We start from the raw sequence: 17,839 nt of genomic DNA, 5'->3' as shown, positions 1-17,839 counted from the left end.
AGGTCCTGATAGTTTTCCAGAGTTATCAAGGTTTTTGCAGTGATCTGATCTGCACAATGTGCTCTGTGCAAAGCTAGCCTTCAAGACCATTGAGAAACTAATTCTGCACTAGCTTTAATCTCCCTATTTGCTTAGTTTGAGCCAAATGGAACAAGTTAAATGAATTGTCAAGAAATTGCACTGGTTTCCTGTTTGCTTGTGAAAACAAACCAGGGTGCTTGACTTGAATCTAAAAAGCCCTTTGTTTGTTTGGCCATGGCTATCTGAGAGGGCATCCCAGCATTGGAGGTCAGTCGAGGTACTGGAGCTTTTGATTTAACATTTGTGGACTGGTAATAGGGCATTATCATGAAGGACCCTCCAGCTCTAAAATTCTATCTTACCACTAGTTTGACAAAATCTGTTGGCCTTAAGACCAGTCTATTCTCCCAGGTGAGGCATGTAATATTATATTGGATGAGTTTTCCAGTGGTGACAGTAAGCACTTTCCAAAATGCCATCCCAGATCAAATGACTTACAAGCACAAGTCCCATTGGATTTCAGTGGGACTTTGGATGCTTTGAAAACATTAACACAGTCAAGTTTCCATGTTAGTTTGCCATATTAGTTAAGGCCCAGTGATAGCGATGGGTACATGTATCAATGAATAAATGAGATGAGGCTCTTTCCCCCTCTCCCTCCCTTCCTTCCCCTGCCCATTTCTTCACTTTACAAAATCAGTCCAGACTGATGATTGTGATGAATTATGTACTTGCAAGGTTGTTACAAGTCAAAATTTGAGATGCATTGGCAGACATGAGTGGAGAAATTTGTATAGAATTTACTCATGATTCCAGGCTCAAGCTAATGATCTGAGCACTGAAATTTACATGTACATTTTGGGGGTTGTTGGAAGATTTTGTTGAATGGAGTGTAGTCTAATTATGGCTTTCACTTCCTGAGTTACGCGTGTAGGCATTACAAGCTATTAGTGTGGTTTCTTCTTTCAATCGTTCATAAGTCTTTTTAAGAAGACTTTGAGCCTCAGTTATAAGACTTGTATTTGTATTTAATTTTTGTAAATGTAATTTTGCATTCTTTTCTTGTATGATTAACTTTTATAAGGTATCTTGTAGCTTTTTGGCAGTTTGTTGGTTGAAGGGGAAATACATAAAACAGTCAATCCCAGATTCTGATAGAACAGTGCACAAACTCATTTAATCTCTTATCCCAATCTAAGGAAGGAGTGTCGGTGTGTGGTCTGTCTGTGGGTGTGAGTACAGGCTAAAGCCCACTCTGTAGAGTAGACTGCCATACTTGAAAACCATTTCTAAGCATAGCTCAAACATGGATCATCTCTAAAACCACTTTTGAACACATTGTTTGTTGTGGACAGGACCAAACTCTTCTAACATTTTTTCACAATCTGTGCTTGAGACCTGAGGCATGACTTTTTGTGTGTAGAGGTCTTACTGTTTACTAGTGTGGTTGGAACGTAGTACCGTCAGACATCTACCCCTTCTGTGTTTAAATATATTCTTTACGTGTTTAGAAAATTCAAAAAACTAAAACTTTAGATTTAAAATGGGATTGTCAAAAGCACACTGACCTAACTTCTCATAAAATTAATCAACAGGAGCCATTGACTTCAGTGGATACAGAATTAGGCCAGTGCTTATCATGTTTCAAAAAAAGCTCATCCTTAATGAATATCTGATAAGAGTAATGTTAGCCAGTTAGCATAAATATTTTTTTTTATTGTTTTAAAAATGTAGCGGTGTCAAAATTTTCAAAGTAGAGCTATCGGAAATCATCAGGGCAGAGAACATATTTGAAAATGAGGACTGGAATTAAAGTTGAATGAGGAAACTAGTGGACAGGATATGCAGTTCAAGAATTCCTGTACAGAAGAACTCCGTGTATGAACCATCATTTTGGGGAAAACCAACTCTAGAGAGAGAGAGCTATTTCCAGAGTTGAAGCTTTGTACCATTTTGGTGGAGGTACCGGATTCAAAGGACAGGCTTTAAATGATCATTTTCACTAAACTGATTAGTGGATTAAATCTTCATGATGGTATAGGAGTAACTTTAATTGTTTTTTCAATGGATATTCATTAAACTAATATATCTATGTCAGAATACAAATACAAATGTTTCCAACCCAAATAATTTTAATCAGGGTGGATAAAAATCAATGATTTTAAAAATAAATCAGATTTTTTTTATTTATTTAAATCAGGTTTTTTCCCTCAAAGCATTTTATCAAAAAAAATCCATCTAAAGATGAATTATAGCTCAAATATGTCTCATCATGGAATAGGGATTATAAATTCCAATTCTATACTATGAGACAATATATTCATGTAATGTTTAAGAAAAGTTTTGTAAATGAGTTCCAATAGTTCATGGATTAGGGACCCAATTCTGTGGGGTTTCACAGGCTTCTGTATAGATTATTTAGTCTTTCTATTATTAATCTTTCTATCTACCCAATGGGACTCAGTGCACAATCTAGAAGATACCATCAGAGATGCTTAGTTTTGCAGTTTTCAAACTGGATTTGTCTCCCCAGAGGTAACATGCTTGTTAACAGCAAAAATGTTTTTAAATAAATATATAGAGGTGAGAAATAACAAACCTCAACTCTATTGTCCCTCTGCAAATTTGTGTACACAGTCAATCCCTTACCTCTCTCTAAAAGTGCAGTTTCAAAAAGCTAAATGAATAGAAGATTGTTGGGGCCGGAATAGATCTAGACAAGGAGAAGAAGTCTGGAGATAAATGCGAGAAGTGAGGGACATGCTTGTTTTGTTAAAATATTATATGTTTGCTCTTTGAAGAAGAAAATCCAGAATACATAATGTTGTTGTTTTTTAGTTAAATAAAACAATTTAAATGTCTGTCTGGTGGTGATCTCCTCCTAATACCGCATGGCAAGAAAATCCTCCAAATATTAATGATTAACCTGTTGAATTGGAGATAGTTCACTCCCAATGACTTCATAAATATCTGCTTCAATTACCTTTGGTAAATGAAATAACCAACCAACCATTCATTTTCTGATATATTTTTAAAACTAATTGAAAAGTTTTCAAAATAAATCATTGTTTAAAAATGTATAGTGTGTACCTTCTAAAAATGAAACCTACATCTATCTGAGTTGTGAAGAATATGTATTAAGGTTACAACAACCAACAAGAATGAACATTTATGTAGAAAACCATGATTAAATCGAGTCTTCCTGACTAGTGATTTAAATCATGATTTGATTTAAAAAAAAAATACACATAGTTGACAGATAAACCAAAATGCGCAAGACAAAATGGATCCTTCTGAGAATGCAGCAGTGACCAGTTTTATCCTGCAGACTCAAATAACCACAAGCAAGATATTTGTATGCTTTTTGAAGCTTTTAAAGCTTCAACTCCAAGCTGGCACAACTGGAACTTAACTTTCTACAAAATTGGTGGGAAAACATAGGACACAACTACATCTGTGTATCAATCAATCAACTGTAGGATAAAGATAGACATGCATATGGAGACCTTCATGCAAGAGGAAGTAAAACAGGAGTGCAATCTCAGCCCAGTCCTTGTCAGTATGTACATCAGTAGCAAAACCCAGGATTTCCACTAAATGCCTGATACCTGCTGCTGATCTGGTTATACTATTGCCCTCTTAATATATTTATTCAAAAGAATTTCCACTTGCTAGAAATGTACTGTAAAATAGGTTCTACAGAGCAGCCTGGGAACAATCAAAACTTTTTTCTTTTTTTTTCTTTAACAAAAAAATTCTTAAATAATATGTTCCTGGGCATCATAATAAATGTACTATGAAGCCTTGTATAGCTATAAAAATCACATCTAGACTTTTGCATGCAATAAGGAACAATTAAATAACTACCACTTTCTGATAAAACCACTAATCTATTTTACAGTATAATTCCACCTGTTCTACTGCATGGGAATGTATTCTAGTGCCATCTTTAGCTACCATGATAACAGTTGAGACAAAATTCCAGTGGAAACCATTTCACCTCCACTTCCACTAATTACTATTTATTAGACAAGTACTCAGCAACAATGATTAGAGCAGACCTAATCAACATACAGAAAAGAACTCTAAACTTTTGGTGCCCTGTCTGCCAAAACAGCATAGGTCTCTGTTACAAAGCACTAGAGCAGTGGTCTCTACAGAAGAAGACTGGTGGCCCGCCTGCGGTAAGTCGTCCGGAGGGGAACACCAGCCATGGACGTGCTGCCGCCGAAGGAAAAAAACAGCAGAGTGCCGTTCGGCGCTCCTGCTGCCGTGCACCCCCTGGGATGCATCCCAGTTTGGAGACCACTGCACTAGAGGATCAAAAAATGAATCGAATTACAAGTATAACCCCTTACCATGTATCACGCCTGGGTCTCTCAACTGTAACCTCTTTACCAGTGAAGCAAGCAACTTTACCTAAAATTAAAAAAGGTCAAGAAACCCTGCATTGTTAAATAAAATACCAGTCTACAGCTCAGTTGGAGGAACAGATCAAAACTAACTAACTAAACTGGTGCAAATCTATGTAACAGAACTCTTCCACTCAGTTTTTCTGTATTTTATTATGAGGTCGTCTAAGGGCAGATTCTACAGTACAGAAATGGTGACTATGGGTGCTCTTCAGATTATGACTGTGTATGTGCAGCATCTGTGCTAACATAATATAAATAACATTAAACTCGAGGTGGAAACTCGAAAGTAGAGCTCTAAGCAAACCAGAAAAGAAATATAATACAAAAGGGTGCTAAAAACCATGTAAGTTTAAACTAGTGAGGGTAATAACATCACATAGTTGCTCAGTAAGTAATGTATGCATCTTGATGGCTTAGTTTGTTTTTATTTCAATAAAAAGGATCTTGTTTACCTATCATGCAGGCTTTGCTGTTACTCCTAGCTGTCCCCAACTATGCCACAGCAATGTAAAAATTGACAGATTTCTTAAAAGTTGCACTGCTACCCACACTGTATAGTACCAATGGGAAACTGACCATGGTCCTCAGTACTTACAAGGTTCTGCAGCTTGGCAGAGCTATGATTAGATCAGGAATTGGGTTTGGCTGCAGGCTTGAACAACATCACTTAAGCTTCCAAATGTGAAATGAATTTAAACTTAACTGTAAAGGCTAGAAAATGTCGTTTATTTTAATTAAAACATACATTTTTGCCCTATTTAAAACTTGGCACTAAACTCACCAAGATAAGTTAGATAATTATTAAATTGTTCTTTCAAGCCAGCATCCAAAATACAAAAAACTGCAATATATAGTTTGAGGATTTGTATCAGAAATAACGACTTTTTCACAAAATCATGTACAATTCTTTATTTTTTCAATGATCAGAGGTTGTAAGCCTCATATAGTATCTGCTCCTGGAGGAATTTTGCAGTTTTGCACCACTGCACGTGTGCATAATTCACATGCCATGCATATTTTTAATTTTTTTTTGCAGAAAATAACTTCTGCTGGAAAGTCGCTACAGTTCCCCTTTTGCCCTCCAGAGAGCGCTGTGGAACTAGAACAGAGCAGCCACTCCTGGCCAGCTAGCGGGGGGGAGAGAGCCTGTAGCGCCTTCTTCACAGTGCCTGTCGTGCCAGGTCAGGAGACTGGGGATATAGGGAAACAGACAGTATGGCGCTGCTGGGGGGTGAGACAGGGCTCATAACGGTTAGTGGGGGATGACAGGCTGGGGGTAGGGGCTGAATGGGAGTGGAGGCGCAGGGGACAGGGGAGGGAGTGCAAGGCCACATAGGGACAGGGAGGTGCCTTAGTGGAGACATGGGGTCAGGGGCAGATGTGCCTGACTGAGTGGGAGAGACTAGGGGTCAGCCAGGGTCTGAATGGGGGAACCCCGCCCCCCCAAAAAACCTGTTCCATACTTGTCCCATCCTACCCAACAACCTTCCAGATTCACACCCAGGTTCCTTCCCAGCAATTACTTCCCTCTCCCTCAGCTCCTCTGTTACCTCTGACTCCCCCAAATCTTTGCACTGCTTCTGAGGGATGTGGGAAATACAGTTCTATATTGTAACTTAAATGAATTATTAATCAGCGTTCTGCATTAATATGCCTAGTAAGTAATCTATTTGCCAAAAACCATTTCCTGAATCTTTATTTATTAGCTGTATTGTTAAGACATGCTTGCTGACAGGTATTTTAAAATAAATTACCAAACTAACTGAAAGTGGTGTGATTATATGGTGTTATTTTGACAAATAAAATATGCAAAATTTTAAAATATTGTGTCCATAATGTTTAGGTTTTTTGGCACTTAATTTTTTGGCACAGAATTCCCCCAGGAATAACATATCTAATAAAAAAATGGGCAGTGACAAAAAATTAGAGAAGCTAAAACCCAGGGTGGTAGTGTGAAGCCCTGACTGTTTGCTTGCCACAGTATCTACCTCTAACAAGTCTTAGATGAGTGGTCCCCAAACTGCGCAGTGCGCCCCCTGTAGAGGGGCATGGAGGAAAGTTTCGGGGGGGGGGGAGGGCGCAGCGGGGCCCGGGCCAGCCCTTATGGGAGGGAGCGCCACCCAGCTCTGCCCCCAACCTCTGCTCCCAGACTCCGCTCCCACTCCCAGTCACGGCTCTTCGCCCTGGCCCCAGCCACAGCTCCACTCCTGGCCGTAGCTCCCAACCACAGTTTCCAGGGGAAGAGGGCGGCATGTGGGGTAAGTGGGGCATGACTTAAAGTTTGGGGACTACTGCCTTAGAGTATCCCGCTGTACTTGGTATTGTTGAGACATCACCTGGAGTATTGTGTCCAGTTTTGGATACCGCACTTTAAGAAAGATGTGGACAAAATAAACAGAGCCCAGAAGAGAGCAACAAAAATAAGATGTTTTAAAAGCCTGACTGACCTATGAAGAGAGGTTTAAATAAAAATAAAAAAACTGGACGTTTAGTCTTTTAGAGAGAAGAAGACTGATAAGTCTTCAAATATTGTGTTAAGGTCTATTTATAAAGAGGATGGGGATAATTTGTTCTTCATGTCCACTGGAGGTAGGACAAGAAGTAGTTGGCTTAATCTGCAGCAAGGGAGACTTAGATTAGATATTAGGAAGAACTTTCTAACTATAAGGGTAGTTAAATACTGGAATAGACTTCCTTCCAATTAAGGTTGTAAAATGCCTGTTATAGTAGGTTTCTAAGAACAAATTAGACAAACAGCTGTCAGGGATATATATTTGGGGGGGTGTGTATATATATTTGATCCTGCTTCATCATGAGGGCATGGCCTAGATGACTCCTCAAGGACTCTTCAGGCCTACATTCTATGATTCTATCCTTTTATACTTCTACAAGTATTTGTTTTAGCTTGACATGCAAATAACATGTCATTGAATAGTTCATAATATTTCCTTAGATACAAAATAGTGTTGCTTGTACCCATAAGGGATTTTGGTTGGTGGGTTTTTTGCTATTTCTAAATAGCTGCCTCTGTGCAGAAGAGAACTCTACAGCTTTCCAGTAGTCAGGGCTGTGTGTGTTGTGTGAGCTCCACCTACTGGAAGTCAACTTGGTGTATCCTTGTTACGTTACTTGGAACATCTCCACTAAAATATAGTGTTAATTTATCATGTCTTGTCTTTTCTTTGTGATGTAAATACAGAAATCAACAGAAACTAATGTTTTATCTTTTTAAAAATGGACTAGGAAAGTAAGGTGAACTCATCACACCAGATGTCTCAGTAGAATGTCAATTTTCAAATCCCTTTTCTTTTTTTCTTTTTTTTATTTGTAGGAACATCATCTTCAGCGAGCTATCTCGGCACAACAGGTATATGGAGAGAAGAGGGATAATATGGTTATACCGGTCCCAGAGGCAGAAAGTAATATTGCTTACTATGAATCTATATATCCTGGGGAATTTAGGATGCCAAAGCAGCTCATTCATATACAGCGTAAGTATAAATATTTTTAAACTGTATGTGAAAGCCTATATCCAAAATGTTCTTTAAACTGGTAATTTAAAGGAATTTCTTTAAAAACCTATTGAACTACTGTTGAAACTTCCTTTCGAAGATTAATGTTTGTGCAGCATCTTAAGATGTAAACCAGTGGTGGGTGATCTGCAGGCCACACACAGCCCATCAGGATAAGCTGGTAGCGGGCCACGAGACATTTTGCGGATGTTGACCCGACTGTCCGCAAGCACAGCCCCCCTGCAGCTCCCAGTGGCTGCGGTTCGCCATTCTCTTCAATTAGATGAAGTATGTTCACCTCTTAAGATACATTCTAGAATTCTTCAGCTGCTTCTAGAGGCCTAGGTGGCCCACTTGGGTGATGTTGCTTGTTTTCATCTTTATCTGGCTAGGAGATTTCAGCTGTTCCTTTTGGATGTGGATCTCACCACAGTCATTACTTTACTTCGGGCGGTATGCTTTAATTAGCAATATCTTGAACATACCTGTGCCCCATAAACTGAATAGACTCCCAGTTTATTTCTGGATAAAAGATTGGGATTGATTTATAATCCTCTTTCTTGAGAGTACTGACTACTTCCATGATCATTTTATTTCCTCATGCTCTCTCCTGATAGTATAGGTCAATTGACGTTCTTAAGCTGACTGCCCTGTGAACAAAAAGCAGTCTTCAAAATGTTTCCTGTATGTAAAGTTAGATTATCATAAAGAGTAGATTCAATGATTGGTTAAAGATCATGCCAGATGAACCTATTTTTTATTTATTTTTGTTTTTGTTTTTCATTTAAGATATTAAGGTTATTGATGAGGGGAACTTGGGTGATGTCAATGTAGTCATCAGTGAAGCTTTTTGTTGAAATACCACATATAGTTGGGGTGAAATTCTGGCTTCCTGGAAGTAAAAACAAAAAACTGACTTCAACAGGGCCAGGATGTCACTCCAGATTCTTAGATTGGACTATAGGAAGTATACTGGATAGTAAAATGATAAGCAGTTGAATGCTTAGATATTATATTTATAATGTCATCTTCAGTTAATGTCTGCTTGCATTGTGTCATTGCTTCTGTTAATTTTATTCTCTTTTTATTCTTGTTCACTGTCTTGTATATCTGTTTAATAAAAGTATCAAGGTGTTACAATCCCAGACACTTATATTGTTGTTGCAACAAAATACTTCCATGGTACTTCCATGTTAACATTCACTGTATTGTTTAGCTTTTAGTTTGGATGCTGAACAGCCGGATTATGACTTGGATTCAGAAGATGAGGCCTTTGTGAATAAATTGAAGAAAAGAATGGACATCTCTCCTTTGCAGTTTGAGGAGATGATAGACAGGCTAGAAAAGGGCAGTGGTCAGCAGGTACAACATTATTTCAGATAAAAAAATTTAAAAAAAACAACCTTTCATATGCTGCTATTTCTTGTAACACACTGGGTTTTACATCTAGCCAGTCAGCCTGCAGGAGGCCAAACTGCTTCTGAAGGAAGATGATGAATTAATTAAAGAAGTGTATGAGTACTGGATTAAAAAGAGGAAAAATTGTCGAGGTCCCTCTCTTATCCCAGCAGTAAAACAAGAGAAGCGAGATGGTTCCAGCACAAATGATCCTTATGTTGCTTTTAGAAGACGAACAGAAAAGATGCAGACTCGAAAAGTGAGTAGATATAAAATCTGGCACATTCTTACTGTATTGAAGCATTACTAAGTCAACTTAACTTTGAATACTGAATCTTGAAAAGAAATGGGGGGGGGGGAGGGGAAACCACTATTTGCCTGCTAATGGCACCATTCAATTGAACTAATATACAGTTTAACTACAGAAGTGTGTATCCCAGGAGTGTCACTGTCTTTTTTTTTTGTAGGTCACTACAAAATCGAGTAATAATAATAATGCAGGTGACTTGTAACTTGCAGTAGATATAAGTTTCTCTGTTTGTACTTTGACATGTCAAAATGCTTGATACAAACTTATTACAGAAATTAAACAAACTTCAATGAAAACAAAATGAAAAGTTTTTTGTTTATATCCACAGAATCGAAAGAATGATGAAGCATCTTATGAAAAGATGCTTAAATTGCGTCGAGATCTGAGTCGTGCAGTAACTATCCTAGAGATGATAAAGAGAAGGGAAAAAAGCAAGAGGGAGTTATTGCATTTAACACTGGAAATTATGGAAAAGAGGTAGAGTACATCAAGACAAGATTGCATAATCATTTTTGAAAACTTTTGCATTAAATATTCACGCTCTTGCAGAAACAAAACTAATACTAAAATGTCTTTTTGAGTTGTGTAAATCTTTTTTAAAACTACTTTTTAACTTTTGTGCTTAATGATTTTATAATAGTATAGCATGCTTTCACGTTTTACAAAGAGAAAATTAAGTATAAAATTATATATTTACAAATCAGGAAGGAATTAGTCTAGTCTTCATCCAATCACCCTTGTTTTGTCAGTTTTGCTTTAGGTTTCTTTCACTGTGCACAAATCTAGAAAGAGGAGACTTCACAAATTATAGGTAAATTTATTAAGAACATAAAAATGGCCATGTTGGGTCAGACCCTTGGTCGTCCATATGGCCCAGTATTCTGTCTTCTGACAGTGGCCAGAGCTAGATGCTTCAGAAGGAACGAACAGAACAGGGCAATTTTCTGTGATCCATTCCCAGTCATCCAGTCCCAGTTTCTGGTAGTTGGAGGTTTAGGGATACCCAGAGCATGGGATTGCCTCCTTGACCATCTAGGCTAATAGCAATTGATGGACCTATCCTTCATGAAATTATCTAATTGTTTTTTGTACCAGTTATACTTTTGGCCTTCACAACAGCCAGTTGCAACAAGTTCCAAAGATTGACTCTGCATTGTGAAGAAGTACTTCCTTATGTTTGCTTTAAACATGTTGCCTGTTAATTTCACTGGGTGACACCTAGTTCTTCTGTTATGTGAAGGGGTAAATAACACTTCCTTATTCCCTTTCTCCATACCTGCCATGCTTTTAGAGACTTATATCTCCCCTTAGTCATCTCTTTTCTAAGATGAACAGTCCCAGTCTTTTTAATCTCTCTCATATGGAAGGTGTTTAATACCCCTAATGATTTTTGTTGTCTTTCTGTGTACCTTTTCTAATTCTAATATCTCTTTTGAGAGAGGGTGACTGGAACTGCATGCAGTATTCAAGGTGTGGGCATACCACAGCCTTGTATAGTGATATTGATATTTTCTATATTATTATCTATTCCTTTCCAAATGGTTCCTAACACTGTTAGCTTTTTTGACTGCCATTGCACATTGAGCAGATATTTTCAGGGAGTTATCCACAATGACTCGAACATCTCTGAGTGGTAACAGCTAATTTAGACCCCATTATTTTGCATGTATAGTTGGAAACAATAATCGCAATCGGCATTATTTTGCATTTATTAGCATGAAATTTCATCTGTCATTTTGTCACCCAGTTTAGTCAGATCCCTTTATAGCTCTTTGCAGTCGGCTTTGGACACAACTATCTTGAGTAATTTTGTATTGTCGGCAAATTTTGCCACCTCACTGTGTGTCCCCATTTTTCAGATAATGTATGAATATGTTAATCAGCAAGGACCCAGTCAGATCCTTGGGAGACACTATTATTTACCTCTCCCCATTGTGAAAACTGACTGACTATTTATTCCTCTCCCTTTGTTTCCTGTCTTTTAACCAGTTATTGACCTTTCCTCTTATCCTATAACTGCTTAATTTACTTCAACGCTTCTTGAGGAGGGACCTTGTCAAAGGTTTTCTGAAAGTCCAAGTACACTGTATCAGCTGGATCACCCTGGTCCACATGCCTGTTCATATCCTCAAAAAACTCTAATAGATTGCTGAGGCATGATTTCCCTTCACAAACCTGGGTTGACTCTTCCCTAGCATATCATGTTTATCTGCATCTGATAATTCTGTTCTTTACTGTAGTTTCAACCAATGTGCTTTGTACTGAATTTAGGCTTACCAGCCTGAAATTACAAGGATTGCCTCTGAAGCCTTTTTGAAATATTGGTATTACGTTGGCTACCCCTCAGTCTTCTGGTACAGAGGCTGACTTAAGCAATAGGTTACATACCACAGTTAGTAGTTCTGCGATTTCACATTTGATTTCCTTCAGAACACTTGGGTGAATTCCATCTGGTCCTGGTGACTTATTACTGTTTAATATATCTGTTGGTTCCAAAACCTGCTCCTTTGGGACAGTTCAGACCTGCTCAAAACCAGTCCAAAACCTGCTCAATCTGGGACAGTTCCTCAGATTTGTCACCTAAAAAGAATGGCTCTGGTGTGGGGATCTCACCCACATTCTCTGTAGTGAAAACTGACATGAAGAATTCATTTAGCTTCTCCACAGCGGCCTTGTTTCCTTCAGTGTTCCTTCAACTCGTCCATCGTCCAGTGGCCCCACTGATTGTTTGACAGGCTTCCGGCTTCTGATGTACTTACAAGAACTAACAACAATTATTTTTATCTTTAGCTAGTTTCTCTTCAAATTCTTTGCCTAGCTTATACTTTTACACCTGACTTGCTAGAGTTTATGCTCCTTTCTCCTCACTAGAATTTAATTTCCAGTTTTTAAAGGATGCCTTTTTGCCTCTATGCACCTTTTACTGTGTAATTTAGCCATGGTGGCATTTTTTGGTTCTCGTACTGTTTTTTTTCCTCTTTTATTTGGGGCATACATTTAGTTTGAATCTCTGTTGTGATGATTTAAATAGTCTCCATGTAGTTTGCAGGCCTTTTTTTCCTTGTGACGGGTATCTTTTAATTTCCATTTAAGTAGCTTTCGGATTATTGTGTAGTTCCCCATTTTGGAAACCTGGAATTCTTTTGATGTATCTTAAATTTCTTAAGTGAAATTAAGCTTTGCCATGAGTGATGTCTATGCCAGGGACACAGATCAAAAACTTTTGGTGTGGCAGTGAATCACAGATTATTTATAGGTTTTACCCGTTTCCTTTTTCACCATCCTCTTTGTCTCGACCACTTTAACATCTGATCCAAAATCCACCTGGGCAGAAGAACTGGCAGCCTTCTCCAGTGATATAATGCACTGTTCTATATGAGTTGTTTGCATGTAATTAAGCACTCCTATCAACACGTTATCCAACAGACATATCCCACCCCTCCCACCTCATGATAGCCTGATATCATCTTTGCAATATGTAGAGGTTTTTTAGTTGATTTCTGACATGGAGTATTGATCTTTAATTTATGTATGTATGTTTACTCTGAGCCAATTATATGGACACTTTCAGAAATTGAAATGTATCTGTATATAAGTTTTACTCTTTTAAGATACCGAATACTATAGCACAGCAGTTCTCAAACTGGGTTGCGACCCCATTTTAATACGGTCAGCAGAGCTTTGGCTTTGGACCTCCTGCCCGGGGTGGTGGGACTCAGGTGGGCTCAGGCTTCAGTCCCCCCTCCTGGGGTCATGTAGTAATTTTTGTTGTCAAAAGGGAGTCGTGGTGCAATGATCTTTGGAACCAACCATTGCTAACATGGTGAAAGCTTGTAATATGAGATTATGGCTCAGGCACCTTTTGCCTTGTTGTTGTTTAAAGTACTTCTTACTACTTTTTTTGTTTTAGTTTAGGTCGTTAGTACTTGTGACACATCCACCTACTAAAATAATAATTCTCTATTTTTTCCCTTCCTACCCCCACCCCTTTTTTCTTCATTTTCTACAACTTTTCTGAAGTTCTTAGAGAGCTATCATTTGGTTCCTTGCCTACTTTTCCTCTAGGCATTGCAGAGTCCATTGTATTAATCTCTCTCCTAAAGTAATAGTGTCTAAATGTTGTCTTTGTTTGTTAGTTATTGTCCTCTGAGGATTTTCTGATTTAGCTATACATCTTTTTAATAGTGCCCAAAGCTGCGAGTAGTATTCTTATTGTAACTACTATGTAATGTATCTAAGTTATACTATGTCGTGCAGTTTTGTGGAAACTAAAAATGGTATGCAAATATTCAGGGTTTTTGACAATTTAGCACTAAAAAAAATTTTAATTCCAGGTATAATTTGGGTGACTACAGTGGAGAGATCATGTCTGAGGTTATGGCACAGCGGCAGCCAATGAAACCTACCTATGCCATCCCCATCATTCCTGTTACAAATAGCAGTCCATTTAAGCATCAAGAAGCCATGGAACTGAAGGAATTCAAAGTTAACAAGGTAAAGAAGTGGTACTTATAAACAAAAATTAATTGTCTTGTGTCAACAGGACACACAAGGTTTTAGACTATACCAGAAATTTATGCTTATTTTTGAAGGTAAAACCTTTTCTGCAAAATAAAAGACTTATCATTAAAGTACACTAGCAGATCCTCAGCTGGTATAAATTGTCAGCGTCCTACTGAAGATAGGATTACTTGCATAAGAAATAAAGCAAAATGAAGAAGTTCAAAGCAAGTATAGAGCAAGTGGCTCAGGACTGGGAGAGGCTCATGTCAAACTTGCGTCTGGATAATCCATCTTTGTATTTTATGACTCTAGCAAGATTATATCAGGAATCGTTTAGGTCCCTATTTTCAGCTAATGCTGTTCATACAGTTTTGCCTGTGAACTAACTTTACAAACTGGCAAAAATACTTTTTAAAGATGTAAGCTGCAAAAACTAACTTAAAATCTACAGTTTGGTGAAGGATATCTTTATAAATTCATTATTGATGTCAGTTTTCAGATGCAATACACTTCATAGTAGTCTTATCTGAAAGAGCCTTTATCCAGTAGCCCATATGGAATTTCTTTCATCTGCCTTAAAAGGATGAATGCTTCTGGTTGGGTTCTAATCCAGTCTGAGCTTTACAGACTGGTGATACATTGCTACTGTAATTAAGTTTCTAGAGCACACTATTTATTAATGGTGGCAGCTGAATTCCTCAATGTTGCTTTACATGATAAATAGGACTATCTTATTAGGCAATTATATGCAAGTATCTATACTTTTAGCCCCCAAAATCTCTCTTCCTCATGTATACAACACTACTGCAAAGCTTGAAAGAGGCAACTAGAGTACTTCCTGTCAAGAATTTTTAACATGATGTTAAATTCATGTTTACACCATGTAATGGTCTATTGGGTAAATCATAAGCTTTAGTGGGCTACAGCCCACTTCGTCGGCTGCATAGAATGGAACATATAGTAGGAAGATATATATACATACAGAGACGGTGGAAGTTGCCATACAAACTGTAAGAGGCTAATTAGTTAAGATGAGCTATTATCAGCAGGAGAAAAAAAACTTTTGTAGTGATAATCAAGATGGCCCATTTAGACAGTTGACAAGAAGGTGTGAGGATACTTAACATAGGGAAATAGATTCAGTATGTGTAATGACCCAGCCACTCCCAGTCTCTATTCAAACCCAAGTTAATGGTATCTAGTTTGCATATTAATTCAAGCTCAGTAGTTCTCCTACACTTCAACCTCTCTGGCCACTCAGTAAAAGACTTAAGGGTGGCAATTTTGCAACAGAAAAGCTTCAAAAACAGACTCCAACGAGAAACTTTTATTTTCTTGCAGCAAGAGAAAGCTGATGTTATAAGACCCAAAAGGAAATATGAGAAAAAGCCCAAAGTCTTACCTTCATCTGCTGCTGCTACTCCTCAACAGACGAGTCCTGCTGCACTGCCAGTCTTTAATGCTAAAGATCTGAATCAGTATGATTTCCCCAGCTCAGATGAAGAACCTCTTTCCCAAGTATGATCTCTACAGTTTACTGCTTCTTTTCTAAGAGCAGTAGAAATCTATCTCATGAACTTACCAGCTCCCTTTGTGTTTTCAAAGGTTATGTCTGGTTCCTCTGAAGCTGAGGAAGAAAATGATCCTGATGGTCCTTTTGCTTTCCGTAGGAAAGCAGGTTGTCAGTACTATGCTGTAAGTGAGACTTATTTATAAACTATATAAGACTGAGCATCATTATAGAATAAATCTTATTTTTAATTGTTCTCTCAAATTCTTTTAAGCCTCATTTAGATCAGACTGGCAACTGGCCATGGAGTAGTCCTAAAGATGGAAGATTAGGAGATGTCCGCTATAGATACTGCTTAACCACGCTCACTGTACCCCAAAGGTGTATTGGGTTTGCACGAAGACGGGTTGGGCGTGGCGGAAGGTAAGCTGCACTTAATTATTGCTATAAAAAGTTGTGGATAATTTTAAAATTGACGCAAGGGCAAAAGTGAAAATGAAAGACACTGGCACCCTAAAAGATAGCACATATGGAATGCTTTCCCTTACTGATTTTTTTTTTTTTTTATCTTTTGGTTTGTTCCACTGACTGTAAAAGCCATCCTGACACTGTTTACTTCTTTGTTTATAGACTGTTACTGTTGATATTGGGAAAGGCTTTTACCACTCCAGAGCTAAGGTTGGCAGTTGTAGTATAAAAATTATTTGTGAAGATTGTTTGGTGAATGGTAGATTTTAAAAATGGGTTTCCCCTCTCCCAGAACCCAGAGATCATCCTCTACTTGAGAAACTGAAGTCCTGAAAGTTCAGTCTGACATACCTTTAAAATATAGCTATGTATGATTGCTGCTGTGGGCTAACATGTTACTTGTAATCCTGAAATCTGCAGACAGTTTTGTGATTGTCTAGCATGTTAATTTTTAAGACTGAGACTTCCAGAAAATGGGAGTTCAATGTTATGCTCCCAAATAAGGCCTAGATACGGCAAATCACTTAAGCTAAGTTCATGTTTAAGTACTTCATCTTTCAAAAGTGCTGTGTACCAAAGCAGTTGCCAGTGAGGTAGCTGAGCAATGGTAGATACTCCGGACATTCACTTAGGTGGCTAATTATGGACTCTAAGGAGCCTTACTTTAGGCATCCACTTCTGAAAATGTTGGCCTAGAAGAATTTCTGTATTCCTTTTTCTTTATATAGGTAATATGTTTTTCCATACCTAATTAAAGACTATACATATTTAAATATCTTTTACATTTTCTATAAATGAGTGTGTTTTTAAAAAGTTGGTCAGATCATAGTTTGTTCAGTCAACAAAACAAATACCTTCACTTAACTTTCAGATTTATACAATATTAACTTATTGCTATGGAAGCACCTGAATGGCTGTGGTAGTGATAACAGATACTTTTTTCCATCTTAAAGTCCCAAGATCTCTGGCTTCCATTTTAAATAAGCACAAGTCACCATTAGATGGAAGCTGCAGGTCACAGAGCACTAAATATAGAATTGACAGTAAAAGGTGGTAAACAATGCAAAAAATAGCAGCAGATCATACCACTGGGAGGTGAATAAGGGTTGCAGGCTAAAAATAGAACAGACAGTTTAGAATGTTGGTAGTTGGCATGCATCCAAGAAAGATCTGACAGAAGGATAATATCAGAAGGTCTATAAAGTTCTGACAGAACTGTATAAAGGTCAGCGTGTCAGTGGTCGGCAGGAATAGTTGAGTGGGATAGTTAAGAGCTAAGAAGAGAGCACTCTCTAAAGAACAGCATCAGAGGGAGTCCTGTCCCTGGAGCAAACGGAGAAGAGACAGAATGCGCAGGAGACAGTACAGTGTAATAAGTCCGATAATTATAGGTAGGGATGTGGGAGTGTACGTACACGTGTGGGCTAATAAAGATGTATGAATGTGTTTTTAATTGTAAAAGGAACTTATATACGTAAGATTTAAAGAACATCTAAAAACTGCTCTCAGCAACCTGTGGATGACTAGCTCTGTGGAGCAAGGCACATCACTTAGGATCACCTCAAACTGTTAGACAACATGGTTTGGGGTGTTTTTTAGCTTATAAAGGATTTGTGTTTTATAACATCAATAAGGGGATTGTTTGTTTGTTATTGTATTAAGGATTCTTAATATTTGCACCAATAAAGAAGTGCTGTGTTTT

General features: G+C 37.9%; 1 protein-coding gene across 10 annotated transcripts in view; it reads left to right on the top strand.

The window, feature by feature from the left end:
• Positions 1 to 17,839, top strand: part of EPC1 (enhancer of polycomb homolog 1) — a 114,376-nt gene that overhangs the window by 73,595 nt on the left and 22,942 nt on the right. For 7 of the 10 annotated variants that reach the window (XM_043541449.1, XM_043541451.1, XM_043541448.1 and 4 more), the window contains 9 exons: positions 7,768 to 7,927; positions 9,165 to 9,310; positions 9,399 to 9,605; positions 9,985 to 10,133; positions 13,991 to 14,150; positions 15,501 to 15,677; positions 15,765 to 15,854; positions 15,944 to 16,092; positions 16,300 to 16,347. In XM_043541449.1, the coding sequence (XP_043397384.1) occupies positions 7,828 to 7,927; positions 9,165 to 9,310; positions 9,399 to 9,605; positions 9,985 to 10,133; positions 13,991 to 14,150; positions 15,501 to 15,677; positions 15,765 to 15,854; positions 15,944 to 16,092; positions 16,300 to 16,347 (1,226 nt within the window). In that variant the 5' untranslated portion in view covers positions 7,768 to 7,827. The remainder of the gene's footprint in view (positions 1 to 7,767; positions 7,928 to 9,164; positions 9,311 to 9,398; positions 9,606 to 9,984; positions 10,134 to 13,990; positions 14,151 to 15,500; positions 15,678 to 15,764; positions 15,855 to 15,943; positions 16,093 to 16,299; positions 16,348 to 17,839) is intronic. The other 3 variants (XM_037890964.2, XM_037890959.2, XM_037890957.2) reach the window with 1 other exon arrangement.

Source organism: Chelonia mydas, chromosome 2 (genome assembly GCF_015237465.2).
Source record: "Chelonia mydas isolate rCheMyd1 chromosome 2, rCheMyd1.pri.v2, whole genome shotgun sequence".
NCBI lineage: Eukaryota > Metazoa > Chordata > Testudines > Cheloniidae > Chelonia > Chelonia mydas.
This window is presented reverse-complemented; position numbering and strand designations above follow the sequence as displayed.